General features: G+C 35.4%; 1 protein-coding gene across 3 annotated transcripts in view; it reads right to left on the minus strand.

Annotated features, from left to right (window-relative positions):
• Positions 1-19,891, minus strand: part of AFG2A (AFG2 AAA ATPase homolog A) — a 142,328-nt gene that overhangs the window by 15,046 nt on the left and 107,391 nt on the right. Inside the window, exon 15 of one of the 3 annotated variants that reach the window (XM_081959351.1) lies at positions 6,665-6,829. The exons of 1 other annotated variant lie outside the window; for it this stretch is intronic. In XM_081959351.1, the coding sequence (XP_081815477.1) occupies positions 6,665-6,829 (165 nt within the window). Of the gene's footprint in view, positions 1-6,664; positions 6,830-19,891 lie in introns of those variants that run through there. One more of the 3 variants, XM_081959353.1, reaches the window with a different exon arrangement.

The raw sequence follows: 19,891 nt of genomic DNA on the forward strand, positions 1-19,891 counted from the left end.
AATTTCTCTCTTTGGTCATAATATGATTAACAGCACAAAAGCCTGATTCCACAATATATGAAGTAGGGAAAGGTATCAATAAATTGAATATCATTTTCCACCTATTTGGATATAAGACCGGCATTTTTTTTATTTTGCCGTAGGTTTTCATATCCACCACTATCGAATTTATGTTTCTTTTCTTCCTCATATCTAATTAACAGTTCTTCTTGGCAAGTTGCATCAGCCTCTTCAATATTTGCGATAAAGGGATTTTTCATCCAGTCATACACCTTCAATTTCAAAATATCTTCAAATCATTTTTCCATGTCCAATTTAATTTCGTTGAGGTGGCTACTGAATCAGTCAATATCCTCTGGAGTTACATCATCTTTTATAGATGATAATTCAGGAAACTGATGAAATTCTCTCTTCAATAGATTATAACGAAGTAGTTCAAGTTTGTCAATAAATAATGACACAATACTTTGGCAACCTATAAGAGTTTTATTAGCTCCTTGAAGCTGCAAATTGACATCATTAAATCTCTTGAAAATATCTGCCAAATAAAAGTCATCATTCTTTACTGTTTTTAACTGTTGACACAGATTGGTCTCATTATTACTTTCAAAAAATTGTATAACACTATCATATAATGCTACAAAATGAGCCAAAGATGTACCCTTCGACCGCCACCAAACTTCTGTGTGCAAAAGTAACGTAATAAAATCTGCATTATTGTCCTGCAAAACTGTTGAAACATTCTATCATTTTTTGCATTGGATTTGATCTTGTTTATGGCTCGAAGTATTATAGTTAATGATGAATGGAGACCTGTACTTAGATGTTTTGCTACAAGATGTTGTCTATGCACCACACAATGAATACATAAAAAATTTGCCACTTCTTCCTTCAAATAAGCAACAAATCCACGATAGGGACCTACCATTGATGGTGCTCCATCAGTAGTGCATGCAACAATATTATTCAAAGGAATATTATTTTTTGTAAAGTATGATTTCACAGTATTAAATATCGATAATCCTCTTGTATCTGTAATGAGATTTATTGCGAATAGCATTTCTTCTTGTAATGTATTGTTTTCATCAAAATAATGTACATATGCCATCAATAAAGCATTATTATCTGCAATGGTAGAATCGTCCAATTTCATGGAAAATGACGAGTTTTGGAGAATACTTATGAGTTTTTTTCAACATTAACTGCCATTTCTTCAATTCATCACTTTACTGTGCTATCGCTTAGGGGCAACGTTTTTAAATTCTCAGGTATATCCTGATGCATTACTGTTGAGATAAATTCTTTTACAGAGGGTATTATTACAGTTTCTCCAATATTATAGCTTTTACCACTTTTTGCAATTAATTGTGAAATGCGATAAGCGGCAATTAATTCATCTTGGTTCGCTGCTTGTTGTTCCTTTAATGATGCAACAATTGCTGAACGATTTTGAAATTTTTTATATATTTCCTGAAAATATTCAGTGGGTTTGTCCTTATCATTTGAATGCTTTGTAAAAAGATGTTCTCGCAATCGACTTGGCTTCATTGCCTCATTGGATAATGTTTTATGACACAATAAACACATTGGATGTTGTTTATTTACAACAGATTCTATGAAACCCATTTTCAGATACTGTGGCAAATAGCCACAAGCGTATTTCTTTTTTTGAGACATGGGCTCACAATATTTCACAATATTTTATTTAAAGCTGTAGGCACGTACTCACTCTCACAAATCTAACTGTGTACTGATCAGTGCATCCGCAAACTAACGACCCTGCGCTGTGCATGCCTCTCATGCATCGTGGATTGGGTTTGGGGGGGGTGGCTACCAGCTCTGCTTGTCTGTTACAGCTGGGTGGTGTGGGGGAAGATGCGTGAACTATTCTGGGACGAGGCTCTGTTTGCGGTCGTACTATAGCGCCATTTAGTTTCACTTACATAACGTGAAAAAAAAGGAAAGTGCTTCAGTATCGGACAAAACCCCTACCGCCCACCATGAAAGCTGGAACGCTCACTAGTGGGTGATAGGGACCAGGTTGACTACCACTGGCTTAGAGCATATTTTTAAAACTGAAGAAACAAAACAATTTCAGTTCTGCAAAACGCTTTCTATTTCCTTCCAGAATTAAATTCCTAACTGCTTGTAAAAAGCAACATGTTTTTTCTTTACCATAAACCATTGCCAAGAAGAGAAGAATTTAGGAGGCATGACCCTACGCAAGACTGGAACAATGAAACAAAAAAATGTTTAAAAGTTATGATATTTGTGTAGTTACTTACCAAGCACATCTAAATTATACTAAAGTAACCAAAATATCCTTACAATTCCCAAGGCATATCACAACTTTGGAGCACCCCTAATGTTTGGAAATTGAAGGTTGAAAAAGTTGACATGCCCTACGTGGAAGGGGAAAAGCGATGGGAAGCACAACTGAGTGGCAGAAAGCTACTTTCTCTTTTGCGTAGGTGGTAAGTGACAAAATGCAGTTTCCTCTCCCACATATTTTTAATGTAATTTTTATGTACATACACATGCATACAATGACCAGCAATAGATGGTGAAAAAAATATCAACTTCTATTTTCTGTCCTTGCTCTCCATACAACATTAATGCAAATGAGGCATCTTAAAGAAACAAGATATAAAGAATGTATATGGAAATAAAGATTTATGTGTGCACATCTGTTTCTATGTCTATGTTTACACATGTGCATGTCATCTGGATGGAAAGAATTGACTTCATCAACATTATGGGGCGGAAAGTATAACATTACCAGGAGATACTTAGGTAAACTATTAGTGTGCCATCATTGACTATGCAAGTAGAAAACTATAAATTCAAAATAAGTTTCCAAGACAGCTTGATTATCTGTGCATTTCAATGACTTTTTTGGGTTTTGTCTGACCAACCAACCCCACTCAACGTGTAGTCCTCAATGGAATTGCATCTACATGGAGGAAAGTATGTAGTGGGGTACCCCAAGGCTCTGTTTTAGGCCCAGTATTCTTCAACGTCTTCATCAATGAGTTGGATGAGGGAATTCATCAAACTGACAGACAACATTCTAAGCTGCATCAACAGAGGGATAGAATCAAGATCCTATGAATTGTTAATATCACTTTATAATGACTTGGTATGACCACACTTGGAACACTGCATCCAGTTTTGGTCACCTTGGTGTAAAAAGATGTTAAGATTCTAGAAAGAGTACAGAGAAGAGAAACAAAGATGATTAGGGACTGGAACTAAAACGTATAAAAAACAATTGCTGGAACTGGGTATATCTAGTTTGATGAAAAGAAGGGGTGACATGATTGCAGTGTTCCAATATCTTAGGGGATGCCACAAAGAAAAGGGAGTCAGATTATTCTCCAAAGCACCTGAGGGTAGGAAAAGAATAATGGCTGGAAATTAATCAAGGAGGGAAGCAACCTAGAACTAAGGAGAAATTTCCTGACAGTCAGAACAATTATCAGTGGAACAACTTGCCTCCAGAAGTTGTAAATGTTCCAACACTGGAAGTTTTTAAGAAGAGATTGGATAACCATTTGTCTGAAGTGGTATAGGGTTTCCTGCCTAAGCATGGTATTGGACTAGAAGACGTCCAAGGTCCCTTCCGACTCTGTTATTCTATTCTAAAAACTTTTGGATATGTGAAATGAATTTAACGCTTTTCATTGTAAGCCACCCAGTAGCTCTGGATGAGTACCATATAAATTTAATAAACAAATAAATAAGTAAATAAATTTGCATTTAGGGGACTGCTCAGGAGCCACTTTGTAAGTCAACAGTCAAAGTTGAAGAAAGTTATTTTTAACTAATCTATAAAATTATTCATTGGTTATTTATTTAATTAATTAATTAATTTATATACTGCCCATCTCACCTGCATAAATGACTGTGGTGGTCACACTGTACTGTATTTCTGAAAACATTTTAATGTCAATTTTTGGCATTCTCTTACATTCTACTTTAGTCAAGCATACTTCTATAGTGTTAATACTATTTATTTATTATTTATTTATTTGATTTCTTGACCGCCCCTTCTCCCCGAATACACATAATAATCACTCTTTACATTATTGATCAGCAAGCATTCTTCCATTATGATATCATATAAAAATTCTTTTAAAAGGAGAGTTATCTATATATTTCAGTTATACACGTTTATTTGATATGTGCAGTGCTTTTAAATTTATGGTCATAGGCATTTTTTCCTGAATTTGCACTACACTCAAATGGCTTACTATTTTTAATTATCAAAGCTGTAGTTGATAGAAATGAAATTCATTCATGAAATTTGAAAAAAAGAAACACTGTACTGATGAATAGAAAATAAATTTTAAAATATTCATTCTGGAAAATTCAGGAAAATAAAAAAACCTTAATTTCTTTGAAGGCCTATTGATATATAAAAACTTGTATCCATTCGAAAAAAATGCAAAATAACTTGTAATAGCATTATACCTCAAGCTTTTACTGTATGAGTAGCTAGTGAGATACAACAGTCCACAAGCTAAACAAGAGCATAGATTTCCCCCCCTAACATGCTAGACTTAAGGGGCGGGGCTGTCTTGGAAAATAGTAATGGCAAATGGATTTTCCTTTTAATGAGAACAGAACAGTAATCTTGACCCCATCCTGATACAGTCCAGTGCCACCTTGTGATAACCTATATAATGGCACGTTGAAATGTTTAATGGATCAGGCAAGTGAGTCAATTAAGCAGGAATCTAAATATTCCTAATTCAACTGGGAAAAGTACAAATGACTTTCAGGACACTTTGGGGTACTATACCCTTTCTGCATTTTCCAACAATAGTCTTCCCTTAATAGGACAGTGTTTAAAGTTTCTGTTAAGTATTTACAAATACATAATCAGAACATAATCAAAGTGTTACAATTTTTCTTTTACCTTTATTTGTTTCTATAAGCATTCTTTCCTATTATTCTCTGGCTACAAATGTGATTATACTAAATTATTCTCAAAATAAATTGTGTTGATTATAAAATAACCATAATTCTTTTATTTACTGGAGCTTTAGTTGCTTTTACTTAGCTTACTAGATATTTTCCAAGTTAGGACACATGATTGTTCCATACATTGAGTTGGAAATGCTGATTTATCTTCTCATTAACAATGCTGGTAGTTTATACCTAATATCTATCACATATAATTTTGAAAAACAATTTGTGGATAATTCTTTCTTAGCTTTCTTCTCGGCATGCAGTATGCTTCACTACTAGCTTGGAAACAGGCTAAGATTAATACAGAAAAAATATGGCACATGATTGCACAGTTATATCATATACTGTAGTAAGCTTATCCTCCCATTTCCATCCCCCCAATCCTTAAATGAGAGAAAAGCCCATAAATCTATCAGATATATATGTACATCTAGAGGACCAAGTGTAAATTTTATCTTCTTTGTTAGGTAATCATTCATATGGGTGGCATAGAGAATGCAAACAATGTACTGACATATCTACACTCAAGTTGCACCACTTTCAATCTTGTGTACCATGAATATAACTAAGCCGCACTATTATACCAATCTTCCTAAAATTTAATTTGAAAAGCATCTGACTAAAATTATCAAAAACAGTATGAATGATTTCAATAAAATAATATTGGCAGTTTTATTATTTTTAAAAAGATGTGCAGTAGGGCTGTGCATACTTTGAAAATAATTCAGAAGTGGTACATCGGATTTCATTGATTTTTGTTAAAACAGCTTATCATTTTTATAGCTTCTGTGCAAACCTGACAAAAAGTTATGGCTGGTTTTAAGAGACACCTCTTTGAATTAGCATTCCATAGTCAACCCCTTTCAGACCAGTCTTTGACAAAGACTAGAATATTATCTACAATGAAAAGTTTAGATATTTATTGTTTAAACTTGTTCAGGGTATATGAGGTTTCTCCTTGCTTGATTTTTGTCTGTTGCAAATTATGTGCTTCTAAAATACTTACATCTGGTATCTTATAATGCAAGTTGCATTTTAAAAAAAGAAAATCAAATATTGGAAACCTGAAAATATTCAATTATTCAAATATTCCAAATAGCTATTAATTAAATCAGAAGGCTCTAGTTTTAAACATATATTCATTGATATAAAAATAACACTGATGGTATTTTTTGTATGTGAAATGTTTAAACAAGGGTAAAATTTCTACACTTGCAAAATACCAACATTTAAAAATGTTTTAAGCTTTTTCTTTAACCCATCCTTTTTATTTAGCTTTTTCTTTGCAAAGAGATTATCCTTCTGTTGTAGGCCTGCAACAGTCTGAAAACATAAATGTCACATTTGGATGTTTGAAAAAGTGATTAAAGTTATGCCCACTGAAGAATTTATGCAAAAACTATGGACACTAGCACATGCACTGAACTCACAGACAAACCTTTGCATACATACAGCATTTTTGTATTATGTTTCTAGTAACTGCTATATGGAAATGCCCTCCACATAAATGGTGATTCCTTAAAGAGAATGGGAAAAGCTGGGGTTATGCTGATCAAGAGATAGTAGATTTTACAATTTGTGAATGCAGAAATATCCGTTTAACTCATTGTATTACAAGGAAGAACACAATAAAGTACAAAGCACAACAGATAGTGATGAATTTCAAGTTTTCATTTAGGATAAATATTACCTCTGCTCCTGAATACTTTTCGGTTTGTATGACAAGCTCATCCAAATTGACCTCAGAAGATATTGGCATATGGCAAAACTGAATTTTAAAGATTTCTCTGCGAGTGGCTTCATCGGGCAAAGGAACATATATAATTCTGTCGAATCGACCAGGTCGTATCAATGCCTATAGTAACAAAGTCATAAATAAGGCTTATTAATAGATCAGAAAAGGTTAACAAATAAAATGAATACTTATATACTACTTATAAAAGTAGTATTCACTTTAAAATAAATACTTCTGTAATACATAGAATGCAGCTTAAAGCCAAAATGATACAAAATAAAATACATAAGGGCTGTTATGTGGCAGGTATTTGTATGTTTGAATACTACTGTATAATAAAGCCCTAGAGCTCTACAGCTTCTTAATTTTTATCACTGTCTATCTTTGTAGTCCCACCAGTTTTTACTTGCTGGCAATTGCATTTTTTGCAGATATTCCAATGCATCATCATTGCTTCTTTCTCATACTATTGATATGGTAGTTTGTGCACTCTTATTGCAGTAATTAGGCAATCCACTGTTTCTTCAGCTTCTTTTCTAGGACAGCATTTTCTGCCTGTTACCATCTTCTAAATTCTCACTTTATATGATCTTATTCTTAGGACATGGTGCTATGCAGCCAGATTTAGTCCCTGTGTCTCTTCAACTTTCCTGCCCTTAGCCATTCCCAGGTCTTCTTATCTGTTTTGACTTCTAGGGGTGTGTGCGGTGACCATGTAATAGTTTTTGAAACTATTGAAATGTCTCATTTCTGTTCCTCACTTGGTCTTTCTTATAGGCCAGTTTGCATTCTTCGATAGTCAGTAATCCTTCATAGTATATTAGTTTCAATGCATCTTCTTCATTGTCCTTAGATATTCTTCAAATATCCTTTTGGTTCTTTAGTTGGCTGGTGAATTCCACACCTACCCAAATTCCATGGTAAATAGAGTCTGTCAATGTTACCACATGCTTAAAGGGCATAGTTCATTGTCATCGTTTTTCTGATCTTGGTATCCAAGGCTTCTGGTTCTGCTTGACACCAGTCTACCATTCCAGATGTTTACCTAAAATGACTGGAATTGCCAAGGTGTTAATTGCTTTGATGGTATTTCATACAGTTTGGGCTTTATTATATTTTTCACTCAGAAAATATATTCATTACAAAACCTCTTTCTGACTTCAGTATGCTTGATGTTGTTAGCTTGAAGGATGCCCAGCTGTCTGTAGTAATGTTCTTCGTGCACATTCTTGATATTATTCCTATAGGTCATCTTGATTACTTCAGTTTTCATTATTTTCTCCCTACTGGTGGTAAAATAGTTTGTTCAGTCTACGTCCATTGCAATATCTTGGCTGTATATACCGATAGTGTTGATCGGTGTTTCTATTTCAGATGGTGTTTTTCCATACAGCTTCAGACAGTATGTAGAGAAGGTGAGATAACCTGGCATATATTTTGGTAGCCATGGCCTGACTTGTTCAGTATTGTTGACAGAGGAAACAATGCAATGTAATGACAAAAAATGTAATGACAAAACTATTAAGTATTCTTTGAGCATTTAGAAGAGAATTCATTGCTTATAAGGAACGAACAATAGTTTAACAATATGTGCTAAATCATGCCAAAGCAAGTTGATATGTTTGGCTATATTGACTGGTTTCACTGATCACAGAAAAGTAATGGACACTGTGTACCTAGACCTCATCAAAATATTTGACAAGATGTCCAGTGAGATTTGACTAGAAAAGATTAGAAATATTGGCTGATAGGAAAAGAACCAGTTGAAACATAATTTTAAAGTATAAATCAATGATTCTGCAGCAACCTAGACAAAAGTGTCAACCAGTATATTTACAGGGTTCAACAAAGTTAAGCTAGATGTTAGGAAATATAATTATCAGTTTTGCAAATGATGCAAAAATAGGGGAAATTCACTCTAGATAAGAAAGGGTACACCTCTCAAGTCAGAAGGCGGCTTTTGAAGCCACTATTTATTGGACAGATCACAAAATGTTAGTTAAATTTTGAGTTCTACATATTCAATTACATACCATATTCCTAATAGAAACTGTTATTTTATCCTTAGAATAACACCAAAACATGGCTATATTATTGGCCAACAAAGACCCTTTTCAATCATTAATATTTATGTAACAAAAATATTTTTCATTGTCATTACATTGACATATTTTTAAAAAATATCTTGCATGCAGATTTAAACTTTCTAAATATATTTTCAGCTGGATGCATTTAAGCCACAGTATGTAACCCAAATTATTTTTTATGCTCTACTTTTCCCTTAGGCAGTATAGTTTGAGTTCCAGTTGACTAAGATATTGCATGGTTGTCCTGGGCTCTCAGCCAGTAAGACTTTTCCCAGCCTGATCATGTCAGTGAAAGTCATGCTGAAAAATAGTAGGAAGAAGCCTTCCTTCCTGCACAGAATTGATCAAGTTAACACCCTTCCTTGAGTTTCTTTAAAAAGGCCATTGTGAGCACTTTCAGGTGGAAAAAGAAATCTATGTGGCATGCTAAGAGATGTCCTGTTATTTTTAAAACAAAAGCACACATATTTTCACAATGAAATTAAACAAGAGGAACAGTGTAGACGCCCATCAGAATGTTTCCTTAAAGTCTCAACAAGCTGGAAGATATAACTGCCACTTCATTGTTAAGTCAGATCGCAGTTATATCAAGATGCTGCTTGGAATTCTTGAGCACCTTGGGTATTGTCCAGTATCCCTCGAGAAATATATTGTGTGCTTGGATCCCCCCCCCCCCCAGCAGCAGCAATAGCACCTCTAAAAACTTATGAGAAATCCTGCAATTCATTAGTAAAGCATAAAGGCTGTTCTGGTATAGTTGGGAAACAAGCATTACCTATAATACTGGGTAATGACTTATCTGCAAGCAAATAACCAAGCTCAGAGAGTACCAAGGACTCCAGAGTTCAACGAGTTACATGTATTCTCTTTTATTGGGATACACTGATGTCAACCCTTTGAGGCAGACCAGGTAAACAACAGACACTGTGGGGATTCCGGGAATGTTGCATTATTGTTGTTGATTTAATAATAGAAAATTGAAAGCCTGTTCAAGTTTCTTTCTCCATCATTTACTAATCAAAGTCAAGGTTGGGATTATTTTGAATTTCTTTTTCATTATTCCTTGGACTGTGTAATCTCTTGCCTAAGTCCCTCCTTAACAGTAATTCATTTATAGCTGTTCACTTAAATTTCAATGGAATCTTGTTGGGAAGAGTCCTAGTATCACATTTGCCTGAGAGCTCATCAACCTTCTATATAGGCCTGTTTAATCTAGAGCTATAAATATATTTTATTCCTGTCAATAATGTCCCTGCTGACAATTGAGACCCATCCAAAAACGACATGCCATGAAATCCCATGAGAAAGCTGGAAATGTTATTTTCCTTTATCAAAACCAAATTGTCAAAATGTACCAGTTTATATTAGCACTAGAGAAATAAACATAGATATTCATGTATTTTAGTAACTAATTGCACTGGTGATGTTTGTGCAAAATAGTGCTTTGCACCATGGGTGGATAAGAATAGTCTGAATCTAAATTATGTCCCTGGAATTGCTATGAGAGCACTAAATTACAGTAAGTCTGACCTTACAGATGTGACCAAGAGGTAATGTTGAGAAATAATTATTCTAAATAGTAATAGATATAAATTCTTTTTTTAAGAATCAGGCTGCACAACATTTCTATCATATCACACTTGCTCAAGACCTGAAACATTGTGCAAGCTGACAAGAAAAGACATGATGAATATGACAGCAGGTGTTCAGGAAGAATCTGCAATATCAAGTGGCAGTACTTTGTAAGGCACAGACAGGGCATAAACATTTATATGGATATTACCCAGAAGATTAATAAAGCAGAAAAGAAACAGATGGATTGCAGTTCCAACAAGGTTTGACAATTCAGGAGGAGAGGATATTTCTTTGAAGGGAATCCAAACAGGTCAACTTACATGAGATGAATATGAATACCTAACATATAAATTAAATATAGTTTTCTTCTGTAATGCATAAAATCTGACATCGCATTGGAAGAATAAACATCTAAAAAGTATGTATTTGGCTTGCCTCGATGTAACATAAAAATGATTTCTGTATCTCAATTCAATCTGGTGCTCTTCAGACTTCAATTCACATAAGTCTATGTAAACAAACCTTTTGGACCAATGTGCAGGAAGCATGAAAACAGGATGTCAATTTGATGAACACTATCAAAATTCACATTTTTCTTTCTCTCTCTTTCTTCTGTTGTATTTGAGGCAGTAAACAAAAATGCTCTCTTAAAGTTATCCTTTCAATAATAACAGAGTCAAGCATTTTGAGCATCTTTGTTTCTAGCCAAAGTTACCCAATCCACAGTTGAAAGGGACTCTCGCCACCACCACCCGCAGTCCAAATCTAATATATTAATCATTATACACATTTGTGCTCAAATTCTCTAACCAACTCTTTTTCTTCTTGGTTCTGACTAGGTTATAATTTACAGAATTGACACTTTTCTATTGCAGGTTTTCAAATTTCTTACTGTTTCATATTTTGAATTTAAAAGGTGTTCAAAAGTTACCAATACATGCTTTTTTTAAATCTTCAGGACATTTTACTTCAAGTTTAAAATGCTTCTTCAAATTACATGTAATAATATTGGTGTTTTTTTTTATTTTAAATACATTTAAGAAAACACAGAGTTCCATTTTAAAAACAGATACTAATATGCAATTTAATCTGTTGCTGTTCCTTCCCTTTTTTTCAAAAAGAAAAATAGCAGTGCATCACTAAAAGGTAAAATGTACTATTAATGTGTCCTTGAATAAAACATACAAATCAATCATAACTGGTTTTCCTACAGGTGAAACTTGAAAAATTAGAATATCGTGCAAAAGTTCATTTATTTCAGTAATGCAAAGATGAAACTAATACATATTAGATAGACTCATTACATGCAAAGCAAGATAGTTCAAGCCGTGATTTGTCATAATTGTGATGATTTTGGCTTACAGCTCATGAAAACCCCAAATCCACAATCTCAGAAAATTAGAATATTATGAAAAGGTGCAATATTCTAGGCTCAAAGTGTCCCACTCTAAGCAGCTAATTAAGCCATAACACCTGCAAAGGGTTCCTGAGCCTTTAAATGGTCTCTCAGTCTGGTACAGTAGGAATCACAATCATGGGAAAGACTGCTGACCTGACAGTTGTGCAGAAAACCATCATTGACACCCTCCATAAGGAGGGAAAGCCTCAAAAGGCAATTGCAAAAGAAGTTGGATGTTCCCAAAGTGCTGTATCAAAACACATTAATAGAAAGTTATGTGGAAGGGAAAAGTGTGGAAGAAAAAGGTGCACAAGCAGCAGGGATGACCGCAGCCTGGAGAGGATTGTCAGGAAAAGGCCATTCAAAAGTGTTGGGGACTTTCACAAGGAGTGGACTGAGGCTGGAGTCAGTGCATCAAGAGCCACCACACACAGACGGATCCTGGACATGGGCTTCAAATGTCGTATTCCTCTTGTCAAGCCACTCCTGAACAACAAACGTCAGAAGCGTCTTAGCTAGGCTAAAGAAAAACAGACCTAGTCTGTTGCTCAGTAGTCCAAAGTCCTCTTTTCTGATGAGAGCAACTTTTGCATCTCATTTGGAAACCAAGGACCCAGAGTTGGAGGAAGAATGGAGAGGCACACACTGCAAGATGCTTGAAGTTCAGTGTGAAGTTTCCACAGTCTGTGTTGATTTGGGGAGCCATGTCATCTGCTGATGTTGGTCCACTGTGCTTCATTAAGTCCAGGGTCAACGTAGCCGTCTACCAGAAGATTTTGGAGCACTTCATGCTTTCTTCCGCAGACAGGCTTTATGGGGATGCTGACTTCATTTTCCAGCAGAACTTGGCACCTGCCCACATTGCCAAAAGCACCAAAACCCGGTTCAATTACTGTGGGATTACTGTGCTTGATTGGCCAACAAACTCATCCAAACTGAACCCCATAGAGAATCTATGGGGCATTGCCAAGAGAAAGATGAGAGACATGAGACCGAACAATGCAGAAGAGCTGAAAGCCGCTATTGAAATATCCTGGTCTTCTAAACACTCCAGCAGCGCCACAGGCTGATAGCTTCCATGCCATGCCGCATTAAGGCAGTAATTGCTGCAAAAGGGGCCCAAACCAAGTACTGAGTACATATGCATGCTTATACTTTTCAGAGGTCCGATAATGTTCTATGTACAATCCTTGTTTTATTTATTGCATGTAATATTCTAATTTTCTGAGATTGTGGATTTGGAGTTTTCATGAGCTGTAAGCCATAATCATAACAATTATGACAAATCATGGCTTGAACTATCTTGCTGTGCATGTAATGAGTCTTATCTCATATATTAGCTTCATTACTGAAATAAATGAACTTTTACACGATATTCTAATTTTTGAAGCTTCACCTGTATATATTCTGTTTTGTTTTATATTATATCCTGGGAAAGTTAAAAACATTTTTATTCTAATGAATCATATAAAATAGTATATTATAAATTGCACCAGTTAAATTCTCCTAGCAGGTATAGTAAAATAACAGTATTTCAGTTCTAAATCTATGTACAGGATGCCGGGATTGGGGGGCACCCATGATTTCCGCTACCAGTTTGGGCAAACCTCTGCTCCTACTCCATAAGCCTAAAAAAACTTGTATAAGTCCTTAGGTTTCAAAATTGCAGGTGCCAATTGTAAATGTACAGGCACCAAAAAAAAAAAACATGAAGATATAAGTGGTCAGTGCAATGCACACACTTCCAGAGACTTCGGATTTGGCTTCTTTTAAACCAACGTGCCTTCTTAGCTAATTATCCTAAGCTGCTTCATTTTAATAAGCAGCAATTAACAGAAGAAAGAAATCCCAACTTGGAATTCTTGAAACAAATCCATTCCGGACTTCTCAAAAGTGATTTTAAGTATTTCAAATGAACTCAGTTGGGTGGAGTGAATCTATTAGCAGCTAAATAACAAACTGTAAAAAGAAAAAAGAAAACTTCATTTACATAATAAACTGAATCATCTAGTTTCCTTGCAAAGAAGTACTAAACCCCAGGAATTTGTTTTTTACACTTTTGAGATGGGGTTTTTAAAAGAACTCCTCTGAGAGAAAGCAACAATTATATGTAATGAAACCTGGAACCAGACTTTTCTGGTAATTAATCACTCAGGAGCCGTTGCAATCCTGCAGGCAGTTTCTGACAGATTCTGAGTGCTTTACAGGAATCACCAAGGATAAGATGTGTCTGGGCTGGCTTTTGACAGGGACTGCTTATATATAAAGTGCTGAAATTTTAGTAAAATAAAAAAGCTAAATGGATTCACAACATGCAAGTACACAGGTACACGTACGGCTGCATATTAGAATTATCATCCAATATCGTTAATTATAGAATACATACTTGCTGAGAATTGTTAGACATTCTTTTAGTCCTAGTAGCAAAGTACCACCATTTAACAAAGATACTTCCTGTTTTCAAGCAGTTGGGAAGGTATGACTTCCAACCCAAATACTTGGCTTGGCAAGCTCACGCTGTGTTGATAGATGCTTTTATAACCACTTCATTCCACCTGAAATTTCAGTATAAAAGCATAGTCTTTGCCTTGTCTATACCTCGAGGGAGGGAAAAAAAAGAAGGAAAAGGAAGAAATACATCAACCACAGCATGATAGTAAAGATTACCCTAGCTCCAGCAATATGTGAAATCATAGTTGCAGGAATGAAATATTTTGAATGAGAAATATTACATCATTTTTATGGAAAGAGCACACAATATATTTGTATCATCTGTATACTACCAAAACTCCTGTGACTGTTTAATAATTTGTAACCTTTGATCATAGGGCAGAACTTTGTCACGACAGGAGCCTCAAATGAGCTGACCTACAGAATGCTTGGGACACTTTGCTCTCAAGGGAATGTAATTTGGGAAATACTTTGCCACTTCAGCACCGCAGGGCTGCTGCTATTCAATGCCACCACCATGCCATTGCAGGTGGTGCAGTCATCTTATCCCCATTTTCAATGTTCCTTGGCAGCTTCTTACAAGTCAATAGGGTACCTGGAAAAAAGTGGCATGATGTTCCTTGCCACCATCCCTCTTTTTTTCTTTTTTCTTTGCTTATGGGAGGTTTGCAGGAAGAAAGTCACTGGAGAAATAGTGCGCTCTCTCCCAGTGGCTCTGCACTCACACCATTTGCACACTCCCTCATCCTTCCCACTCTCTCCTCCTCATTACAGCAACCACTTACGGCCTCCTGTGAATGGGAGGAAGAAAGAGAAGGAAGCTAGGAAAGAAGGAAGGAAGAAGGAATGGAGGAACAAACAGGGAAGAAGAACAGAAGAAGGAGGTAAGGCAAGATAATAGATAAGGGAGGGGGGAGCCACTACCTGCAGGATAGGATGGGAAAGGAAGAAGTGGAAGAGAGGGAGGGAGGAGGGAGCGAGGATGGAAGGAAGGGAGCGAGGGAGGAAGGAAGATTTTAAAGACTCACTGGGGAAGCTAGAAGAAGTCAATCCTGCTCTCAATGACATTGTTGCCTACCAGTGCTCATTATATTTTTCTGTTTAAGTAAGGAAATAGCTCTGAAATGATGACCAAATGGATCATGGGTTGTTTAATGGTAAATAAAGTCCTCAAGAATGCCATGTATATATTGATTTTAGCCTTATATTGTTTGAATTAAAACACTCCAGGATCAGTTCAGGCTTTCGCACATAAATACTATTCATCATCATTCTTTGTCTCTTTTTCTCTGTAATTTGTTAGAGCTTCCTGTCACAAATCCTTTTCTATTAAAAACAGCATACATGACCAAAACAAAAGAGCCTTTTCTCTTCCCAAACTAAAATTGTTTATCTCTCCATTCACCCTTCTTAAGTCAACAGGCTCGTCCTACAGAATGCTATGAGAAGATACTAACTGCATTTTAAAAATTTGGATATAAATCTATCACCAAGTTTATTTTTTTCCCCCCAAAAAATAGACGGAAATCAATCTTGGCAGTTGGTATGATTCATTTGGTATGGCTTCCCTCGTTTTTCTTTTTCTTTTCTGTTTATAAGAACAGATGGAAAAAGCGTGGCCGTTGCTTTTTCTGTTACTAACTAGAAGATACAAGTAACTACAAAGCTATCAATTTGCTTTTTAAAAAAGGGAGTAAAATTTTTATGACATGGCCATATTTGGAATTTTAGGAGGGTGGTTCACTTACTTCGAGAGTTATTTCAAAGGTTTAATATACAAATTAACAATTGGCATTTCCAAAACAAGCTTAGGCTTTATTAGCAAAAGTGAAAGGGATGTGGAAAGAATAGGATAATATGATTTCTTGACAAATTACTTGACTTAGGGCCTTTTCTGTTACTTTCTATTCTCTTGTAACAGCTTTTGACAAACCCAATTCTGATTCAAGGTATAAAGTAATTACAGAAAAACTCCTTTGATAGTCTGTAGAGAAGGGATTTTTAAGATTTCAAATAGATGTTTAAAATACATTTTATGAAACTATATGTATGTGTATGCACATTCAACAAGCCCCTATGATGTGAGGAAGTAAGGAGGGAGGGAGGTTTATTTATTTTTTATTTTATTTATTTATTTTCATCAAGTATGAATTAGATAACAGATATAAGTATAGACATGATTATGAATACATGAAATGAATACGATAAGAGAATATTAGGACAGGGACGGTAGGCACGCTGGTGCATTTATGCAAACCTCTTAAAGACCTTTTAGGAATGGGGTGAGGTCAACAGTAGACAGCGTAAGGTTAAAAGTTTTGGGGGTTTAGGAAAGAAACCATAGTATCAGGTAGTGCATTCCAGGCATTGACAACTCTGTTACTGAAGTCATATTTTCTGCAATCAAGTTTGTATCTATTGTGTGCTTGTGTTTTGCTGCGGTTGAAGCTGAAGTGTTCATTGACAGGTAGGACATTGTAGCAGATAATTTTATGTACTACGCTAAGGTTGGATCGAAGACGGCAAAATTCTAAGTTGTTGAAGCTCAAAATTTCAAGTCTGGTGGCATAAAGTATTCTGTTGTGAGCAGAAGAGTGGAGTACTCTTCTCGTGAAATATCTCTAGACTCAGTCAATTGTATTTATGTCTGATATGCAATGCCGGTTCCAGACAGATGAGCTATATTCAAGAATTGGTCTAGAAAAAGTTTTTATGCCCTAGTTATGCCCTAGTTTGCAGTTCAATATTTCCATAGAAGAAGCTACACAAGATTAGGTTAACAACTCTTAATGCCTTTTTGGCAATGCTGTTACAGTGAGCGCTGACACTTACAATACAATACAATAGCAGAGTTGGAAGGGACCTTGGAAGGGACTCTTCTAGTCCAACCCCCTGCCTAGGCAGGAAACCCTACACCATTTCAGACAAATGGCTATCCAACATCTTCTTAAAGACTTCCAGTGTTGGGGCATTCACAACTTCTGGAGGCAAGCTGTTCCACTGACTAATTGTTCTAACTGTCAGGAAGTTTCTCCTCAGTTCTAAGTTGCTTCTCTCCTTGATTAGTTTCCACCCATTGCTTCTTGTTCTGCCCTCAGGTGCCTTGGAAAATAGTTTGACTCCCTCTTCTTTGTGGCAACCCCTGAGATATTGGAACACTGCTATCATGTCTCCCCTAGTCCTTCTTTCTATTAAACTAGACATACCCAGTTCCTGCAACCGTTCTTCATATGTTTTAGTCTTCAGTCCCCTAATCATCTTTGTTGCTCTTCTGTGCACTCTTTCTAGAGTCTCCACATCTTTTCTACATCGTGGTGACCAAAACTGAATGCAGTATTCCAAGTGTGGCCTTACCAAAGCATTATAAAGTGGTATTAACACTTCACTTGATCTTGATTCTATCCCTCTGTTGATACAGCCTAGAACTGTGTTGGCTTTTTTGGCAGCTGCTGCACACTGCTTTTAAATGGTTGTCCACTAGGACTCCAAGATCCCTTTCAGTTACTACTGTTGAGCAAGGTACCACCTATACTATACCTGTGCATTTCTTTTTTGTTGCCTAAATGTAGAACCTTACTCTTTTCACCATTGAATTTCATTTTATTAGATAGTGCCCAATGTTCATGTTTGTCAAGATCCTTCTATATCTGTAGCCTATCTTCTGGAGTGTTGGCTATTCCTGCCAGCTTGGTGTCATCTGCAAATTTGATGAGTTCCCCATTTATTTCTTCATCCAAATCTTAGATCATTTGAGATGAGTACCCCAAGGTCATTGACAGTGTGGGGGTCATCTACGAGCTCATATCCACCCAGCATGTATTTTGTGTTCTGATTTGTGTTCTGATTGAAGAGAAACTTAAAGTAGGAGCTTTCCCATTTCTATTGTTTCCTTTGCTTATGCTAAGCTATAATATGGTTTAGTTTGGTTTGCTTTAGCAATACAGGCACTATACATGCATATTATAGTTGTAAATCTTAATTTCTTAAATTGAATATGCACCACTGAATGGTACTGGTAAACTAGATTGGATCATTTGCCTATATTAGTAGGTGCTAGGAGACATTACTTGAAACTGCCTAGCTTACTTCTCTGGATATTCTTCAAGTGAAAGATTTTCTTCAAAATGTATAATTTCTGAAAAAAAGTGACCAAATTAAATAGTTTGTACATATTAATGACACAGAGTAACTTCTACATTTTTTAAAAAATAACTGAAATATAATGAACAATTTAGGCCATTAAAAGCTGCTAGTAATAGAAAGGGAGATCAGAATGGAAATCACTAATTACCATGCAAGACCATTCAGTAGTTCTGTCCAAGCTCTCTCCTGAATATTAATATATTGGCACAACCAAAACCTTCTATGATCCTTGTATATATTATCTGACCATCTGTATGCAAACTTTCTTGACAGTACAAGATTTCTTGGGTCATAAGGTTAAATAATTTTCAAAAGCTGTAATAACTTTTCCATTTCTGTGAGCAAAATAAATCCCAAGATAAGACCAAAAAGGGGGGTGGGAAGGAGGGAACAACTGCTCACATAAGTTACTATAACCTTATAGTTCTCATAAAACTTCACTCTCTCTCTCTCTATGCACCATATATGACTGTCACCTCTCATGCAATATATCATACTTTATTTCATAGAAGAAACTGATCTATTTAATCACATGCTGAAGGCAAAATAAACTGCTAGAACAGCAGCTGTGAATAATAATGGAGTTTTGAAATAAATTTGAACTTATTAGACTTTACACTTAACCAGACAAGAGAAATAAATGGGATTTAAGCATTCATGGCATATTCATACCTTTAGGATTCACATAGTTTCAAAATTACTTTATACCGTTTTGGAGATGAAAATATTTTTTTTTCCTTTTATGCAATGGAAAATGTATTTCCTTTACATGGTAGCATATGATAACTACTATGGACAGCCTTGTTCTTGGACACACTCATTTACCAACACAGCAATCAGCAGCTGTGGAATTTAATTATTTTGTTTTTGTCTAGAAAGAGATCTTCCACTTTATAAGCCATAATCTGTTAAAACACAGCATTTGGGAATAATATCCATTCCAGGCAAGGAACAGAAGTATGTCTGAAAAGGAAGGGAATGGTTAATATATTCCTTATGATTACTTACCAAAACTTCAATAAGACATTATAAAATATTTTATAAAACAAAAGTAACATCCTATTTCACTATTTTTATTATGTATCTAAGACCTGGGGTAACACATTCCACTATTTTTATTATGTATTTGACACCTGAGATAACAGCCTACATAGTAACAAATTATGAAGTCTCAACTGAAAATCAATCCACAAATATTAAAGATGCATCCAAACAGGGTGTGGCTTACATCCCCATTTTAGTGAAATCATTGTGATAATAAGAAGTTTCTAACTTACATCCAGAAATAAAAGAACACTTCCAAAATTATTGTTCAACACACACACACACCCAAAATAAATTACAATTATTCATCTATTACAAGATAAAGGAAAGACAGATCAAGGACACAATCAACTGTGATATGAAAGTCGTATTGCAGTAAGCTAGGTGTAGACAAACTAGAAACTTCCATACTTAGGCTATTTTATTTCTCTTTTTTAATAAAGGGATGGAGATGAATATGTGCTTTTTTATTTCACAGGTAAT

The sequence above is a fragment of the Natrix helvetica genome (assembly GCF_964273705.1).
Source record: "Natrix helvetica genome assembly, chromosome: 7".
NCBI lineage: Eukaryota > Metazoa > Chordata > Lepidosauria > Squamata > Natricidae > Natrix > Natrix helvetica.